General features: G+C 34.5%; 1 protein-coding gene across 1 annotated transcript; it reads left to right on the top strand.

Moving 5' to 3' along the window:
• The first annotated feature begins 502 nt into the window (after positions 1-502).
• Positions 503-18202, top strand: LOC121372383 (N-alpha-acetyltransferase 40-like). The gene is made up of 9 exons (XM_041498687.1): positions 503-567; positions 5394-5438; positions 6428-6478; positions 7279-7331; positions 8756-8851; positions 11214-11372; positions 13594-13677; positions 14153-14227; positions 16312-18202. The coding sequence occupies exons 1-9, from the start codon at positions 562-564 to the stop codon at positions 16478-16480; spliced, it is 738 nt and encodes a 245-aa protein (XP_041354621.1). The 5' UTR covers positions 503-561; the 3' UTR covers positions 16481-18202.
• Positions 18203-19085: the final 883 nt, after the last annotated feature.

Genomic DNA, 19085 nt, shown 5'->3' with positions numbered 1-19085 from the left:
CTACAGTGACACCTTATTTCACTTAGCAACTTGAACACATTTATAGTCATAATAGTGGTGACCTTTGATGACCTCAAAATGACCTTGATATTCAGAAAAAATGGAATCACATTTTTTTCTGAATCTGTGTACAATAATGATTATAAATATCATTGGCTCCAAAAATTAACATACAATTTCCACGGGACCTATTTTAGCTACATATGGCATATGCACTTCACTACGTAGGCCTACTGGTATGTCATAGTCTGTGGCATGAGAAAGTACAGCATTTTCATATTGTTTTAATTAAAAAAATTAATTATTATTTTTACATTAAAGTCTGTGAAAAAAAATTCTTTATAAGTATTAATTCATCAAAAATATTGCCAAACTATTTATGAACTTCCATCAAACTGTGCATTACGCAATAAACGTCTGGGTACTGTCCTAGAGTCATCGATAGTTGATTTTAAAGTCGTTCCAATGAACAATAGTACCGTACATCCAGCAATAATTACCTCCCTTGATCACGCGGGAAAGTGGAGCGGTGTTTATTTTTAAAGAATAAGATACACAAAGATGGGTGTAAGTTTACTGTTTAAACTAATTCAGAGCATTTCCTAGCTTTAAATAGCAAAAGTGGTAGTGCAAAAATAAAATCAAGGCACAGTGGTATAGTGTCTTCTCCAGCTAGACAAAATAAAAAAAAAATAATAGTTTTTTAACTAAAATTGAAAAAAAAAGAAAGATAGAAATGTTTTATTTAATGACGCACTCAACACATTTTATTTACGGTTATATGGTGTCAGACATATGGTTAAGGACCACACAGATATAGAGAGAAAACCTGCTGGCGCCACTTCATGGGCTTCTTTAGATTAGCAGCAACTTAGCAAGGGATCTTTTATATGCACCATCCCACAGACAGGGTAGTACATACCACGGCCTGGTATGTACTATCCTGTCTGTGGGATGGTGCATATAAAAGATCCCATGCTGGTAATCGAAAAAGAGGCCATGAAATGGCGACAGTGGGTTTCCTCTCTTAATATCTGTGTGGTCCGTAACAATATGTCAGACGCCATATAACCGTAAATAAAATGTGTTGTGTGCGTCATTAATTAAACTATTTCCTTCCTTCTAGTGGTGTCATTAAACAAAACAAAAATTTTCAGGTACGGCCCTGTCAGTAGTAAAAAGCAAAAAGTAAAGTTTGTTTTATTTAACGACGCCACTAGAGCACATTGATTTTTTATCTTATCATCGGCTATTGGACGTCAAACATATGGTCATTTTGACACTTTTAAAGAGGAAACCCGCTGTCGCCACATAGGCTACTCTTTTTTCGACAGGCAGCAAGGGATCTTTTATTTGCGCTTCCCACAGGCAGGATAGCACAAACCATGGCCTTTGTTGAACCAGTTATGGATCACTGGTCGGTGCAAGTGGTTTACACCTACCCATTGAGCCTTGCGGAGCACTCACTCAGGGTTTGGAGTCGGTATCTGGATTAAAAATCCCATGCCTCGACTGGGATCCGAACCCAGTACCTACCAGCCTAAAAAGCAAAAAATTAACATGATTCCAATAACATGTTCCAAGCTTTGAAGTTACAGAATAAATATTCTACCAATGAGTAACAGCTGAAATAAATTTGCGTAAACTGTTATGAAACAACAAAATTAGGTATTCCATTTGTGTTTTGCGTAACCCATCCTCGGAACATAACCATTAAATGATTTCCTAAATTTAATGTATAAATGAAAATGGGTTACATGATTTTAGACTTTGTGTGAGTGACACACAAATGAATCGGTTATTCTAACCATTTTCAAAGGCCTGGAGTCCATCTCGTAAGACATGATGATCTGTGTCGAGGTCACAGGTCTGTGAAAAAAGAAAATTTGTGTGAACCATTTATGGGTTATGCAAAAACAAATTCAAGTTGTTTGGTTACTTTGACACTTGTATGACCTGGCAACGTACTGTTAACAAAATAGCTGAAAGGGATCTTTTACATGCACTTCTCATAAGCGGGACAATACATACCATGGTCGTTGACTTGCCAGTTGTGGGGCACTAGTAGGGACAGAAGGAAGGTGGAGTCCATTCATTGACCCTACAATCCATCATATCTCAATCAAGTGCTTTTTCCAGATGGCCACAAGGGTTAAGCAAAGATGTATGTGTAGAATTTGCAGAGACCAAGTCCTGGAATGTGGTGATGGAGAGAAATTAAATAAAATAGAATTGAGGGGAGTGGAGTAATTATGGTAATCAACCACAAGGGAAGTTATATTCATTTACTTTTTTCAGCTGTGGGTGGGGATGCAGTGCATTATATAATTAATGTATTGTATAGAACTTTATATCTGAAAAAATGTAGTGGTAAATCACAATGTACACAGGCCTTTCCCCAGGATTTTTTTAAGGCGCTTACATATTTAGCATCATTATAAGACAAAAATCAAGCCAAAAGAAGTGGGGTAGTGGGTTGAAAACAGCCTTCAATCCATCAAATTATGTTGGGTTTTTTGGGGGGGGGGTAAAACTTAAAAAAAAAAATAACCCATCAATTCCCCACCCCCAACAATTTCATAATTTGGGCCATGTTGTTGCTGTTGATTTCAGCGTCATGTTAAATGCTTGTTGTGATTTCTGCTTGTAAAATACCTAAGCTAAGAATGCTGACGTCACAGTATATTCATTTATAAAAAAAGAAAAAAAAGGTAATAAAATAAAATGTTACGGTCTTTTTAAAATCCAGCTAACTTATTAAATGTCACCTCACAGTTTTACAAATATATATCTAGCATTATCTAACAAATATGATTATTGTAAACTAATTCAGTGTACGTGTAACTGCAATTTGTATAAATACTGCATGTTCATTTCCCGCGATCACAATCTGCATGCGTGCTCACGACCATAGGTACAAAATTAACAAAGACAAAGGAAATAACCGAAACTGCAGTTAGGTATTCATTGATTCATTGCTTTTCTACAAATTTACATCAAGATTTACTTCTGTGTAACTGTACTGTTTAATGTCCGCAACGATGTCTCTTGACACGTGGGTGTCAGCTGACTCTGAAGCGTGACGTATATTACGCCAAGAGCTTTCCTCAGTTCAGCCAACGAACGTTCTTCCTAATGTTCGCGAACTATTTGATTGGTGTCTGTCGTGTCCATTTGGTTTAACGTGAAGCACACAAACCAGTGTAGCAAACGTTTTGTTTTCGCTCGGTCTGGCTGAACTCAGCCCTTAGGATAACCTGTACCACGTGACCAGCACAAGCCCACCGACAATTAAAACGGTGCGATCAATGGACCTCAAAGTGAACATCTAAAGAATTGCAGAGATACCAAATGGAAGTGTGATAATGTGTGGTGAATGACGTTACGGATCACAGCTCCATTGTTTTGTATACATGTTACAAATTAAGCCGACACGATCCTGCACTTAAGGCGCTTACCAGACATGAAGGCGCTTACTTGGCTGGCTAAGGGAGCACGGGCCGTGTCGGCTTATTGCTCTAGGGAAACCCCTGGTACATATATATATAATTCTTAAAATGTTCCTGTCATTCCAAGCAGTTGAAACAGTTCAAAATTGTGACTTGTGGATACATGTAATTCAACAGAAAATAAATGCATGCTATATAATTCATACTTGTTTTTGAGGGATTGACAAGTCATTTATGCAGATCTAGGCTGTATATGCTGAATTGGGTGTGAATACCAGCTGCCCATACACATCAGTCTTCCCCAGAATAGGAGCATGGTCACCTTCCCCCTCCACTTCACACTCACCTGGGAGTTAGGGGATTGGTAAATTGATCGCCTTGCTATGAAAACGTAATACATTTTAACTGAAACTTCACGTCATTGCTCACCTAGCACTGTTTCAGTGAAGTGATTTTCAATTGGCCTTGATTTTGCTTAAAGAAGAGGACAATTAAGGCATTTGGCCTGGTATGCATATTTAACGATATATAATGCACATTATTGCTTAATATCAACACGTATAATCGTATAGTTAATTAATAAAACAGTTAAATGTGACGGCTATTATATATAACGGGCGCAGCCATTTTGTACCATCTCAGTGAGTACGCCCTCTGGCGAGCTGGTGGTTACGTAATGCTTAACGCGTCACGTCAGGAATGAGCCTTAGAACTAGAGAAACACAATTGTTTTTGCGGGATGATAAATAGTCATACATTGCAATGTTCTGTAATAATACACATCCCAGTAAGCCAGTAATAAGTATATCCAGTACTATATATATTATTATTCAATACAAAATAAAATACCATTGTCAAAACGGCTACACAACAAGTCGAAACAATTAACAATGTTTTGCCCATGCATTAACCTACGTACTGAAATGATACACGGAGTCCTTTCTTAGTTAATTGGTCTATGCTGTTAGTTGCTTCTACCTGTAATTCCTGATTGGCAGGTGTGTATTTGATTGGTAACCAGACGAGCCAGTTAATTGACGCTGTCTAGACACAAAAATACATACCGGTATTGTGGAATATTACCTGTCGCCCCTAAAATTGTAATGGACATGGTTTATTACTGTATTGATTAAGTAGACTTCCATCTAAAACCACAGAACTGACCAATTACGTAGTCCCAAAGAAAAAAAATATCATCACTTTGCTCCAACGTAGCATATCAATAGGCCTAATTTTGTACATTTTTCCTTTGGATTATTAAACAGAGAAAAATACTATAACCCCATTTTGTTCCGTTAATGCAACTTGAAATATATTTAGTTAAATAGTTTATTATATTATTGCGTCATTTATGCTGTTTTACAAGTCGGGTTGATCAAAGAGAAGCGCCTTGTCGAAAATTACTGCTTTTGTTTACACTGTACATACAGGAGATGGTCAGGAGCTGACGTCACTTCGCCCCAAGATATCCCACCTGACGTCACAAAAACGAAACAAAATGGCTGCCCCCAGTTAGCAGGAATAATCATGTTTTTTTATTAACTCTAAAATTACGCGTTTTTAATTTGCTAAAGTGTCAGTATGTGTTGGTGGTCCGGGTATGCATCTTTCCAACACATACGGCTCTTGTTGGAGTTGACCCTACCTTTAAGGCAAAGACTGTACAATAGCTATGGAAAGTGCATTTAAAAGTTCCTCTACTGCTTTATCATTGGGGATAGCCAGTGTGTTGATAGCAGGTTTTCTCGCACTCTCTCAACCATGTGAGATACCAAATAGCTGCTGTTTAAAAATGTGTGGAGTGAGTTGTAAATCAAATATTCCTCTTTTATCCTATTCCAAACTAAAGATACTAAATGTTGCAAACACCATGTTAGTTCAGATGTATACAAATCATGTTGGGTTTGTGGAACATGTTAATCGTGATGTTAAATTTTTTTACAGAGAAAATCAGCGAAGGGCAAAGAAAAGAAGTTAAAAAGAAAAGAGGTATTTTTACAAAAAGAATTGTTATTAATTTTATGCTTATCACAAAATCAATTACCGTGCATGAAATTGTGTATAATGTTCACTCTTACCAGAATGTCTTATACTTGTATACACCTGAAGTTCATGATCTTGTAGAGATACATTAATTAATAAAAATGTAATGTACAAACTTTAACTTGCAGCTAAGTTAAAGAAATACATATCAATTGATTTTTGGGCCTGGGCCCAGTTTCACAAAACATCGTAAGCCTAATTTTGCACGTAAACATAAATCTACGACTAAACCACAATTCTTATTACTATTATAGTACAACAAATATAGTTTGAAATACACATTTCATTTTTGTTTGTCCAAAAAGTAGTCCAGCTTCCGTAGTGATGTAATTTTTTGCGTGAAATAGATGCCAAACACGTTTAAACGCATGGCCGGTATAACTGACAGTAGCAGACGTAAACTTACGATGTTTAGTGAAATGGGCCCCTGAACTTTATGGAAGCACCAATGACAATTGCTTTAACTGTGATATGAATTGCCATAGGTCAAGGGCTGGATAAAAATTATTGCCATTGGTTGAATGGATAATTTTTTGTTCTTACCTTTTAATTTTGTATTTATTTGTTGCGATCATTATTGGTTTAAAATTGCTGTAAGCAGGCTAAAAACTGCATTTTGTCTTAGTGGGTTCCGGCTCTAAACATTATGGCTCCTTGTTTCAGAAAGTTAATACACATATTTTTAATTACAAATTAAAGGCACTGGCCCTAGTTTTTAGGCAGTGTGAATTATTTTTGGCTTTTAAAGCGTTTTTACTGTTAAATTGCAATTTTGTTATAATTGCTTGCTTCAATTACTACTACTTGTTTTAATAAACACATTTTGTTTCTGCTTGTACTACGGTTATAATCATAACGATTTTTATGCTGGATACAGTTTGTGGAAACTAATTTCTATATTAATAAGAAAATAATTTCTTTTTGTTTTGTTCCAGGAAACTGCTAAGATGAAGCTTTCACTTGTGAAAGTTGACAACTGCAATAAGGTACATAGTATGTAACTTTTTGAATGTCCACATACATGTGTGTATTTTGAAGAATGTCCAGTACAATAAGGGAATTGCTAGAGTTTAAATTTTACCACAGCACTGATAGTAAGTCTGTGGGTACCTTCCTTATTTGCTGCTGTTCCCTGAAAATCAGATATCAACACTGTGATGCCCTAGTAGGTTTGTCACTATGCTCATCCTATACATTTCATTTCCGTAATTGCAAATTAAAAAAAAATGAATAATGTGAAATTGATGTAGTGTTTTCCCTAGAAATTTGGCAAGACATGGTAGACTAAATATTGACTTTCAGGACATTTTCACCATTTTCATGGCATTTTTTTTTTTTTTTTTTGGTCATTTAAGACAAAAGATTAATTGAAATAAAAATACATGTAATTAATGTGCTGGCTTGTTTAACCTCAGGGTAGCATGACAGTGATTAAAGCAAGATGACACTCTAGACTATTGAGGCATGCTAAAACAAGCTAGGGAAATATTGATGGTTTGGCAAAACAATTTGCACAAGTTTTGTATCTCGATTCTGAATCTATATTTTGGGGTTCCATGTTATAATCTTGCCCTTCCAACCCAAAATCTAAGATTTGCAGTAGCAAAGCCAAGGAATCCTAAATTCACAGCCCACACACATATACATCTGATAATAAAAAAAAGAATTTTGTAAACTGGCACCTTCTTCGCAGTTTCTGTATAATTCTGTATATAGATTTTATTCCTAATATATTTATTTTTTGCTGACTTAAAACTGAAAAGCTAACATTCTGTTCTATTTTTAGATGGAAGACCCATTGGCACCTTTTGTAGTATTTAAAAAGTTTGACAGAAATGGGTACGTTATGGCATTTAGTTTTATTATTTAATGCTACATTTTTCACTTAGAGTGTTCATTGAAGTCTTGCTCATGGATATAATATTTAATGTTTATATCTAGCAGGATTCTCACTGGACTCTCCATTGGGGGTCATTTGAGCTTTCTTGTGAAATTTGGGGAGTCCCATAATAGGATTTTAAGTTAAAACTAAAAAAACAAGAGTCCTGTCCAAGTTCCATGCTTCAAAAGACACTTTTCGAGGGTCAGTGAGATCCCTGATCTTGTATTAATATATATATATAACTATGACCCTCTAACCCGCGTAGAGGTCATACAAAAGTGTGCACATCGTTTTTTTGGTTCATATTTGCATGAACCAAAAAATTATTGCGGTCAAATCTTATAATTAAATTTATATGCATACTTTAACAATACATAACTGAATTTATTTTGTTTAGCTTTAAATATGCCTGTAGTATTGTTTGTGTAAATTTCATTGATACTTATGTCATGTAAGAATGCGAACGTTCATTCACTATTATTTGAATTAGGTGATTTTTTGTAAATGACGTCATTTCCTCTAGCTGCTGTGCATTTTTACAGATCATTTAGTTAGGCCTATATTGGAAGGAATTGTCCTATTCGTGTTTAGTTTATATTTTATGAAAGTGAATGAAGGGAATGTGTCTAACATTTATGCTGTCGGTGGAACCGTTTAATTTTTGCCAACAGCTGTTGAACATCGCTTACAAGTAAGTTACAGGCGTGAAGTTTCCTACATGATTTCTTTGGCCAACGACAGTCTCATGTCATGATTAGCAAAGAGGTTTTTGTCTACTCTGCTAATAGCATTTTCCATTAATTTAGCGTATACATTTTTTGTAGCTTTCACGTGTGTGTTCTTCAAAATATCTAAATATGATTGCCAGAATAAGCTGGCTTGTTGCACTAGTGCGAGTCGGGGGTTTGGGGGTGGGGGGGGGGGGGAACGGGAAAAAAAAGCACCTCTGAACCAATCAGATTGCCATAAAGTGTATAGACGCAAAGAAAATTTAATTATTAGCATATGTTAAAATAGATACATGTATGTAAGTTGTAAATTTTAAAATTAATTAAGGACGTTCTTGTATTATAGAATATTTTCATTAAATTACCAACAGGAAGGCAGTATTATTGAAATGTCACATGTATTACCCGTACATCTATTATTAAAATAACTCCCTAGTTTCTGAGATATGTATTTCCATTTTGAATAAAATGCATTTGATGTTAATTAAAAAACACATGACCATCACAATCACATTGGATTTGTTAAATTGAGTAATGTGTAAAATAAAAGTAAAACACTTTAACAGCTAAATGTATTTTATATCCTAATACATGTGCTAATACAGTGCAAAGTTGTGTGTGATAAATCAGGTTGTCTTGTTTGTATATTTCAGGCTGGTGGCGAAAATTGAGTGCAAGCGAGTGGGTGATCTGGATAAACAGACCATAGACTGGGCTTTTGAACTCACAAAGACCAACATGAAGGATCTGTATGTACTTGGTGAAATTTGCATTTAAATGTTTAGATGCAGACATTGATATTCTATGCAACAAATTGTAATATGTCAGTTTAATCATTCAGAAAAAAAATATGCTAGCCAGAAACATGTCACACTAGTTATAAAATCTGTAATATTCTTTTCAAATAGTTGCTTCTTTTCATCTTTTGATTACTCCTGTTTTTAGTCCCGTATCGGTCCAATTGGAGGGACTAGATTTCATCTGTGTATAGCTTTTTCATGTAGTAACAGATCAAGTTTGACTTTCATGGCAATTTACAGGGGACAATATTTCAAAATCTGAGGTAACCGGAAGTCGGTTCACGTGGTTTTTACCTAGGTAACCAATTGTTACGTGAATTATATTTGCGTAACCTGTAGAATACCTCATCGGTTACATCAAAGTTACGTTGAAATTATATTTTAAATACACAATTTTTAGCTCAAACATAAAGTTAAAACAAAATACAAAAGAAAACGTTTTATAAAACAGAAAACAGTTTCTTTAATGCTTGCAAATTGAAAGAAGTGACTTACAGAAATTTCTTTTGTTTTCGTACGATCGTAGCGTTGTAGATTTATTATTATTATTATTATTATTCACCACTTGCCATCAGGATCGCAAAAAGTAATTTTTAGTTGCCCGAATCTAAAAACCACTGTCCTCGGGCATCGGGCCACCGTATTCTAAAACCTTTGTGAAGCTTGCGGAAGTTAACACTATTGTAAAAGGATTAAATATCAGCCCAGTACTGAAACAAAATAGATACATTTGGAGGAAAAATGCCCATTCCCTGGTGCATGATTAGACTAATAATTTTCTTTTATAAATAAGAAATAAGGCTACCATTTGTCACTGATATGTAAAATTTAGCATACAGCAGATTAAACAAAAACCCACCAAAAACCCAAACAACAAATGTCCAGTTCCTCTAAACTACAAAACAGGCTACTCATTGGTGCATGATTAGATTAATAAAAATAAATCTTATAATAATGTATAAAGAAAGACCACAATTTGACACTGATATTTTGCGGTGGCGATGCTACTTTCACTTTATCGCTGGTACTTCTATACTACAGTGACGTTCCAAATGTTTGTTATTTAAAGCTCATTATGCGATGTTAGTATTTTTCAGCTTTTGTGACATTTTTGCATTTTTGTTTACGTTAAAACCGTTTTCAACCTTTGTAAAATTAAAGGCAATCCAATATTATGTCTACATATATTCCTTTAGAGATAAAATAGCAGCAGATAATTTAGGTGCATTAGCGGTCCGTGCATATTTCTTTAAAACGTTTGGCTCGTCTCTATTCTGAGCCTTCGGTCGCAAGTTACAACCGTTGCAATATACTGTTGTCTACTGGTTTGCCGCGCAATAAGTATCTAAAAATCAGTCTAAAAGATTGGTCGGAATACTAGTATTATGTCTGCGTTAATAAACTTCCTGTAATCGTGAAGTCTGTAAGTTTTAATTTCTGAACGTCTACAGGTCACGACGTAACCGATTTGCGGTTAGCGTAAATTTAATTTTGCGTAACCAACACGCGAACAGAACGGCGGTCCGCGTGAAATATTGTGCCCTGAATTTACCCATTTTTGACAGTTATGGCCCTTGAATGGCAGAGTTATGGCAATGTGAAAATTGGTTTTCCACTTTTTTCAGAATGCTTTGCCCTTTATCATGTACTGTTAGTGATCAAGTTTGACTTTCATGGCGATTTACCCATTTTTGACAGAGTTATGGCCCTTGAACTTGGGCAATGTGAAAATTGGTTTTCCAGACTTCTATTTTAGAAGCCCTTGAGATATTGAACTGATATTTTGTATATAACTTTATCATATACTGTTACAGATGAGGTTTAACTTTCATGGCAATTTACCCATTTTTGACAGAGTTATGGTCCTTGAACTTAGGAGATATGATTTTTTTTTTTGACTTTTGTTTTGTAATACCTGAAAATATTGAGATGAAATTTTGTATATAGCTTTATCATGTACTGTTACTGATCAAGTTGAACTTTCATGGTGATTTATCCACTTTTCACACATGTTTGTCCCTTGAGTTTAGGAGATACGAAAAATTATTGGGTCAGGTAGAGGATGTGTATTGCTTTTGCAGTACTCTCAAAATGCTTTTAACAAAAGAGTTCTTGAACTCAACTTAGTAACACATATAAAAGAATAAAAACATTTATTCATGTATTTATGTATTCAAGTTCTGGAAATCAGTGACTTATTGACATAAGTGTAAAAAAAACCCACCTAACTTTTATCTGGTAGCTGAACAAAATGGTCTTTTTAATGTCTTAGACTGTAGTTTTCATATTTGTTTGTATCTTGTTTTTCAAGGTATGCACAGAGTGAATGGGGCTGGAAGGACCGAGAGAAAAAGGATGAAATGATAGAACACAAGGCCTGGTATCTTGTGGCAAGAGATAACGATGACAAACCCATAGCATTTGTACACTTCCGGTTTGATATGGAATTTGATGAAGAAGTACTGTACTTGTAAGTAATGCTTTTCTTGTTAATATATGAGCCGTCACACGCGAAAACCTACAACTTAGCACGACATCAGAAACCGAGTAAACGCCTCTCAAAGAATGATGTCACATGTAAACGCGGAAGTAAAAGTTGACATGCTGTTCTCAGTTGGAGAAATAAAATAAAATATAACTTTAATTGTTTGTATTAAATACATCAACGAATACTGGTATGGGACACCACAGAGTCTGTTAAAATAGATTTAAATTACATTATCGTAAGCTACTGAAGTTTTTGCTTGTTTGCATTTTTGTACACACTGCAGCTTGTTTTCTTTGATGTCCAGTGTGCAGATTGATAATTAAAAAAAAGTTCAGTGTGTGAAAAAAAGTGTGCAATTTGAAATGGCAGAGCTGGGTGCTGTAAAATATATTAGGATGCGGGAAATTAAAGAAAGGTGGAGAAAAAATAAAGGGGGCGGCAAAACACAAAAATGGGGTGGCAAAATGCAATGGCGGGCTGGCCGCCCCGCTTCAATGGAGCAGCGAAAACACTTGTCTCATCAGAAACAATACTACCTGTATAAAATCATTCGACCTTTTGTCCGCCCCAAGTACCAGGATACAACATATCCTCTACCAACCAAAGAATGAAACGATATAGTTCGACAGTACGACACCAACAAAATATGAAAATACTCTATGGATGATACAGGAATAAAGTGGGTTGGGTGCGAAGTGTAACAGGAATTTGAAAAAAGGGGTGTGCAATGTTGTAGTTCGCTAAATTTCATGTCCATCTAATTAGTATTACATTCATGTATTGGATCTATAGATTTTTTTTTTTTTTTTTTAAATCGGAATATCTCACTTTAAAAAAACAACAACAAAAAAACAACCCATCAGAATATATAATTTAAAATACTGGATAAACAGAAAATTAAAAAAGTACTGATTCCAAATCGACTGTTTTTATTGAAATTGGGCGGGAAGTAACCTAGAATATGGTAATAATGTTGAAGTTTCATTTTGACGTCGTCTACTTTGATGTGGAAAAAGTGACGTCATTAACCTTCTGACTACTGCAGGCGAGATATCTCGCCCGACGTCACATCAGTCGATATACTGTAGGCCTACACTGTATACAGTGCATTCCCCAATTCATATTTCCCGCCGTTTTGCACACGACACTCACCGGAAACGGAAATATAATTAAAGAAAAAAGATTTTTTTTTCAAAATGGTGGTTTTTGTTTTGATTTTTTCAATTGAAAATACCTTGAAATTTTGAGTTCAAAAAGTGGTTTTCGGCAAGTATTTTCGCTTGACAACAATGGCGGCACGTCGCGGTAATTTTCAGGGATCGATAGCTGATTGTAACAGCTAATTTGATAATAAATTTGATCGTTTTACCAACAACGAAAATTAGCAAATATTGCAATATGAATCGTAGTTCGGGTTTAAAAAAAAATTCTGGTCAGAAAACCACTGTTATCGGGAATAATGGACATAAATACTGGACAGCTGGCCACAAATACCCGTAAGTAAACGCAACTTTTTCGATTTTTTGCCTAATTTTAATCACCATTAGCCGATCTAAAATAATAAAAATTACAAAAAAAAGACACGAAAATAATACTTACCGATTCATATATGAACTTTATTTCATGTATTTATGAAACATTTAAGTGAATATATGTGAGTAAAAATTATAAACTTGTACCCACTCAACGTGGTTTTTGTTCAAAATTAATCCAGTAGTCTAAAGGTTAATGCTGTATTTTTACAAGATATAATTAAGATAGAGCCCAAATACCTGAGATTTAGTTTTTTAAGGTTATTACCTGTTATTTACCACAAAAAAAGAAAAAAACATGTTTTTTTGCCAAGTTGTAGGTTTTCCCTTGTGACTGCTCATACATTGATTGTGCAGCTTTTTCTACAGTCATTTGCTAGTGAAAGATTCAGTATGATGCACAAAAGTGATTACAGACCTTGCCACTTATGGAGAACTATCACTGCCATTAGACTAGTTCAAAGAGAGTAATCTTTAGCTCATCTTTGCATGTGAATTTATAAGATATCAGTATGGTAACATCTTTAATGACTGCCCATAATCAAAATTAGCTGAGTAATTAATCACTCCCCTCAATTGTTTTTTTATCACCTTGAGGTCTGTGATTGGCAGAAATAGGCTACGATGTTTGGTGAAATTGTTTACAATTGCTATTTTTTGTATACTTTCAGATACGAGATACAGCTGGTTCCTGAAATTCGGAAGAAAGGTCTTGGGAAATTTTTGGTTCTTACCTTAGAACTTATGGCAAACAAGTAAGTGTTAATATATTGATGACAAACTTAATATATTGATGACAAACATCTCCAGTCAAACCTTAGGAAGATAATGTAGAGCTGTCACCTAACATTGGTTTTTAATTAATTTATAAAGAATTTTTTGTTACTAGAATTCAGGATTGTCTACCTACAATACAATGGCATAGTAACTTCAATTATTAAAAAATACAAACTAAGATGAAGTTGCATGAAAAATATAAATTCTTTAACTAAAACGTTAAACTTCAGTATATAAATTAGCAAACTTTGCATGAAATAAAACAAACAAACGCACGTTTCTTTGGCTAAAATGATAACTGTTAGATTGTTATTGGCATTAGTATTTGTGTTGAAAAAACAATGGCAGTAGTATTTGTGTTGAAAAAACAAAAACTAACATTTCTTTCACTATCATATTAACTGTCAGTTATTGACAATTGTATTTGTAACCACTTATTTGTTTGTTCTGCAGGTATGACATGAGAAAGGTTATGCTGACATCGTTTAAACACAACAAGGAAGGCTTTGACTTTTTTAAGGCATTGAAGTAAGTTTTTCTACTCTACAATTTTGTTAAGGCTTGCATTACTAAAATTAAGGTTTGTTTTGTTTAACAATACCTCTAGAGCTCATTAATTTATTAATCATCAGTCACTGGATGTCAAATATTTAGAATCTAAATCCCTGTGTATCCTCTAATCACTACATTCATATAGAAAAATACTGATTTTGAAATGAAAAATGTCCTTAGTTTATTTCAAGAAGCTAAATATAATGGTAAAGAATATTGGCTATACATCCATGGCTGTTAACTGTCCGTCGTGAGACGGATTTCCGTCGTCAGAGAAATTGTGGAAATAATGTTTTCAATAATTGTTTTTTTTTTTTTTTTAATGAGAATCACTTACGCCGTTTTCGGTTACCGTAATGTCAACCCGATCACTTCGGCCATTTCCTTTGCCCCACTGACCCCCCTTTAGGTACCCATCAGATGGGTATAATCTGCCATACATTTAGGGGCCGGTGAACGGTCCCATTCCCCTAACGTAAATTCCCAATCCAATATCAAACCTTTTCCCAATTACGACCCAACGGTTTCCCAATAAAGATTCCCAAACTTGCTCTCATTGTGAACACTTGAACTCATAAAAATGTTTACAAATTTAGCTTTCGTTTTGGTTTTCCGATTGATTACGAACACGTGATGAACAATTCTGACCTGGATATGCAAATTAGGTGTATCTTGTTTTGATACAGTCTGTTGTGTCGTAGTTTTTAGTAATAATGCCTACATTGTCTGATATAATACAGTTTTGGTAGAAGAATACAACTTTTTGTTTTAATTCATCCATTTGCGTTAACACATATTTGGGATCTATCGCAACACATCCAATCCGCTATTTACATAGTCCGAACGGACGTAGAAAGTAAAGTATTGACTTAATGTGCACCCTGCACTGTCATTTGCTGTGCTATTTTAAGCAGACGATCTTATTTTGTAAAAATGTGTGTACATATGTTTTGTTTCGTTTTCAAATATTTTATTATTTTCTTTTATTTTTTTAAAATTATTTTTGGTATGGTTTTTGTAATTAAAAAAACAACAACGTTACTACAGTAGTTGTAAATTGAGTGAAAAAACCCCTTTAATTTAAATGTGCTACTCACTCCCTTTGAAGTAATGGCCGTACCCGATGTCACATCATGTGACGAACAGCACGTGCGAGTTTGAACACTGTTACAATGTAATAGTTCTGCGGGGAGATTATTAGATAGCGTATTATAGATATTGAAACTTAATAAAGTTGATCCGGTCAAATATAACATTTACCGACCAGCGGTATGTTACTTCTTTATTATTTACGATTGAATAATGGGTCATTCGAGAACTACCCAACGTGCACTGAGGAGAGTGGGAATTATGGGATGTGTGACGAAACGTAATTGGGGGGTGGGGATGGTTATTGTGCAACGTAATGTTAATTCATGAAGTAAAATGCAACCAGTCATTGCCATTTTATGTTAACATATATGTATTACTAAAGACCCCAAAGTAAAATATGACACGGTCACAAAACGTTACAAGGGGAGGGGGGTATTAAAACTGCAAGATTTTGCATTACGTATTGTTAAATGGACACAAAGATCAACAAAGGACTATTCCATATTAGCGTATTACAGTATCAGACATTGGCTTTTACCCCAATTTTTAACGACCCCCTCCCCCTCCCATAATGAATTTGCAATAGCACAAGGGCCACCCGATGTAAATGTATTTGAATATTTGATTTGCCATCCATTAGCTGGCGGTAAAGCCTAAATAAATAATATCGGGTAATAATGCAAACTTTAAAAAACATACCCGTAGCTTATGAAAGAATACCCCAACAAATGTCAGCCTAATAGGACTATTTCCATTAATATAGGTTCACTGCAGGACCCATCAAATTAATGTTTTTGTCCAATAAAAAAAAATAACAGGGTGTGGGATGGGAGAAATACATGTTTAAAGTGGACTGCAATTATCATATAAAACACTACCAGTTTGAATGCCCTGTACCTTGAAATTTCAGTCACAACATTTTACTTTTGTTAACAGCCATGTACATCATATGTGGATGATTCTTTTAGGTATGACGTTGACGAGATTTCACCAGAAGCTAGAGTGTTTGAAGAAGGCTATGACTATATTATAATGAGCAAGTTGACAAAGTTTGGCAAAGAGCAAAAAGCCAAGGAGGATGCGATGAATGAATTGGAGGAAAATAATCAGGAAATAAAAGAACAAGTTACCAGCTGATGAAATTCAGTGTTAAAAATCACAGTGCTAAACAAATTCAACTTACACATTGTAGTAGTCAGTGAATATCTCAAATAAACTGGTTGAATGAATGTATTCATGCATTGATATAATCATGAATGGAACTAAAATAACATTTTAATTGAAGTATATTTATTACAAGTTCATTAATAAAGGAATTTATATCTCAACAGCAGATACATAATTGTGTATGTAAAATTTAATTTAACCTACTGGTAAAATGCAAACATTTATGAGTAGTTATCAAGTTCTGATGTTCATGCACTTTAGTGTTAATTGAAAGACAGTAACTTAAGAATGATCTGGTGCAACCCAAATTCAATATTGGTTTCATAGTGTTCCATGGATGAAATATACTGATAATTACGTTCTCTGGAAGGGTTTGGTCAGATGGAAGCAATATCATCATGAGTGTGTACACAATTTACCACCATGTTTTTAGTTGGACACCAATATCTGACGGTTTTTAACTACAATAGTAATGTGAAAGCCATTAAAAACTAAATACATGTGGGTTTTAAATTTTTGCCAAGCAGAAGAGTTTAAACTCCAAAATACTTCCTCGATTTTTTGGCAAGTGCTATTATGAGAAATGACTTGTTCGGTCTCACACCCACATCCAACTTCTTTTAATAATCCAGTAATTATATTTTAAATAAATATGGGCCAATAGATACAAGGCTAGCTCTGGGTGAGCAGAACAATTTGTCAAATTATCTTCTTCATATCTTGCTTCAGAAACGGTTATTTTCCAACAAAATAACAGGCTGTGTGAGAAATTATTTCGTTATGTATGTCAGTGTTATAAGTGCTTGTTTTTAGTAAGGTCCAAGGTAGGGATAGCTCTGGGTAAATTGGGAATTTAATTATTAAAGTGAACAAATTGCAGAAACTGTTTTCTAACAAAATATCAATTATAACTTGAAATTATTTCAACAAATTGAAATAAAATTTAAAGTGCCTGAGCTAGCCCAAGTCGAATGAGTCACTGTAGATCAAAGTGTCCAAATAACTGTTAGACACCAAATGGCAGTGGTTCAAAATGTTGAGGATGATTAAAACAAATTTTCTTTTATCTTTAATGGAACTGGCCTTGAAGTGCCTGTACAAGTTATGAAAGTTTTCAAGAAAAACCCTCATCGATGAAGCTTTGTGCTGTTTTGTTCATTTGGTCAGTACTAAATCCTTCAAAGGTGAAACTATCTTACCCAGCCAATTTTCCAATGTTCCTATTTCTGGTGACACTTGTGTTAAAGTGTTTTTAAACACTAAGGCATATTTTTCACTATTTGATCCGTTTTTGATCGTTCAGACATTACTTACATTTTATTGTTTAGATCATCCATTTCCATACGCCTGGGTTTCTGGTCATCCTGGTGTTTCTAACACCCAAGAAATGCATTTTTTATTATTTTTTTAAATGTATATACTTATGAGAGGCACCTGTTTCACTCTGTTGCAACTTTATTCAAATGTTTTATAGGTTTGTAGAATTAACCAAACTTTGTGTCCATTTTGACAGGTTAAAACTAGGGTCTGAGACTTTAATAATAAACTCAAGTTTGCCTGCAGTGTATAGTGATTTCCCTAGAAATTTGTCAAGGCATGGTAGACCAAACACTTTTGGGGCATTTTCACCATTTTCGGGGCACTTGTATTTCATTACAAATACACAAAAAATTATTGAAATAAACATTAATGTAATTCATGTGCTTGCTTTAATAAATGAATGGCAAAAGATATAAAAGGCATATTTTATTAATTAATAATACCTTTTTGAATTAATTACTGAAAAAGGCTTGTTTAATCTCAGGGCAGCATGGTGCTGATGAAGGCAAGATGGCGTTAGACTATTGAGGCATTGTGCTGCACCATGCTAAAACAAGCTAGGGAAAACACTAGTGTAAGCTTTGTGAACTAAGGAGTCAAACTGTAACAGAATGTTATTGGCCATGAATATTTTCTAAATAAAGAAGTCGATATTTTAATGGGCATTGTTTTCTTTTACTCACAGATTGTACATTGTTTTAGTAAACATGTTGAAGAACTAGGAGTAATGCATGGTTTCATACTTGTCATTTCATTCACTTCTATGGAATGCAATATCCTGTCTGTGGAAAGTTTAAATAATAATAATAATAGATTTGTATTTCAGATCAATGATCCATAGAACATATTTAAACATCACATACAAAACTGATTACATAATAATACAGTAGTTTGTGCCAACAATTTACACATACAGATTTGACGTACGCACTTGTACACCACAGATGGGCAAGTAGGTCGTTTGAGGTTGTTTCGATTATGCTCTTCAGCAAATATCAAAGTTTTTTACTTGATGACTGACAAACATCTTGCTGGCACTGTATGGTCGTCGTCGTCCAATCATCCATTGGTATTATTATTGATCCTAACTGCTTTGCAGATCATTCAATAGCCCATCCACAAAATTAATGCCCAGTAAGTGTAGTTAATTTGGTGTTGTCAGACATTTGGTTCCAAAGCAGTGCAGTGAACATGTACATACATTCATATTTGTTTCCATGCTTCTATTAAATTACAGTTCAAGCACGCTGTCTTG

This window comes from Gigantopelta aegis, chromosome 4 (assembly GCF_016097555.1).
Source record: "Gigantopelta aegis isolate Gae_Host chromosome 4, Gae_host_genome, whole genome shotgun sequence".
Classification (NCBI taxonomy): domain Eukaryota; kingdom Metazoa; phylum Mollusca; class Gastropoda; order Neomphalida; family Peltospiridae; genus Gigantopelta; species Gigantopelta aegis.
This window is presented reverse-complemented; position numbering and strand designations above follow the sequence as displayed.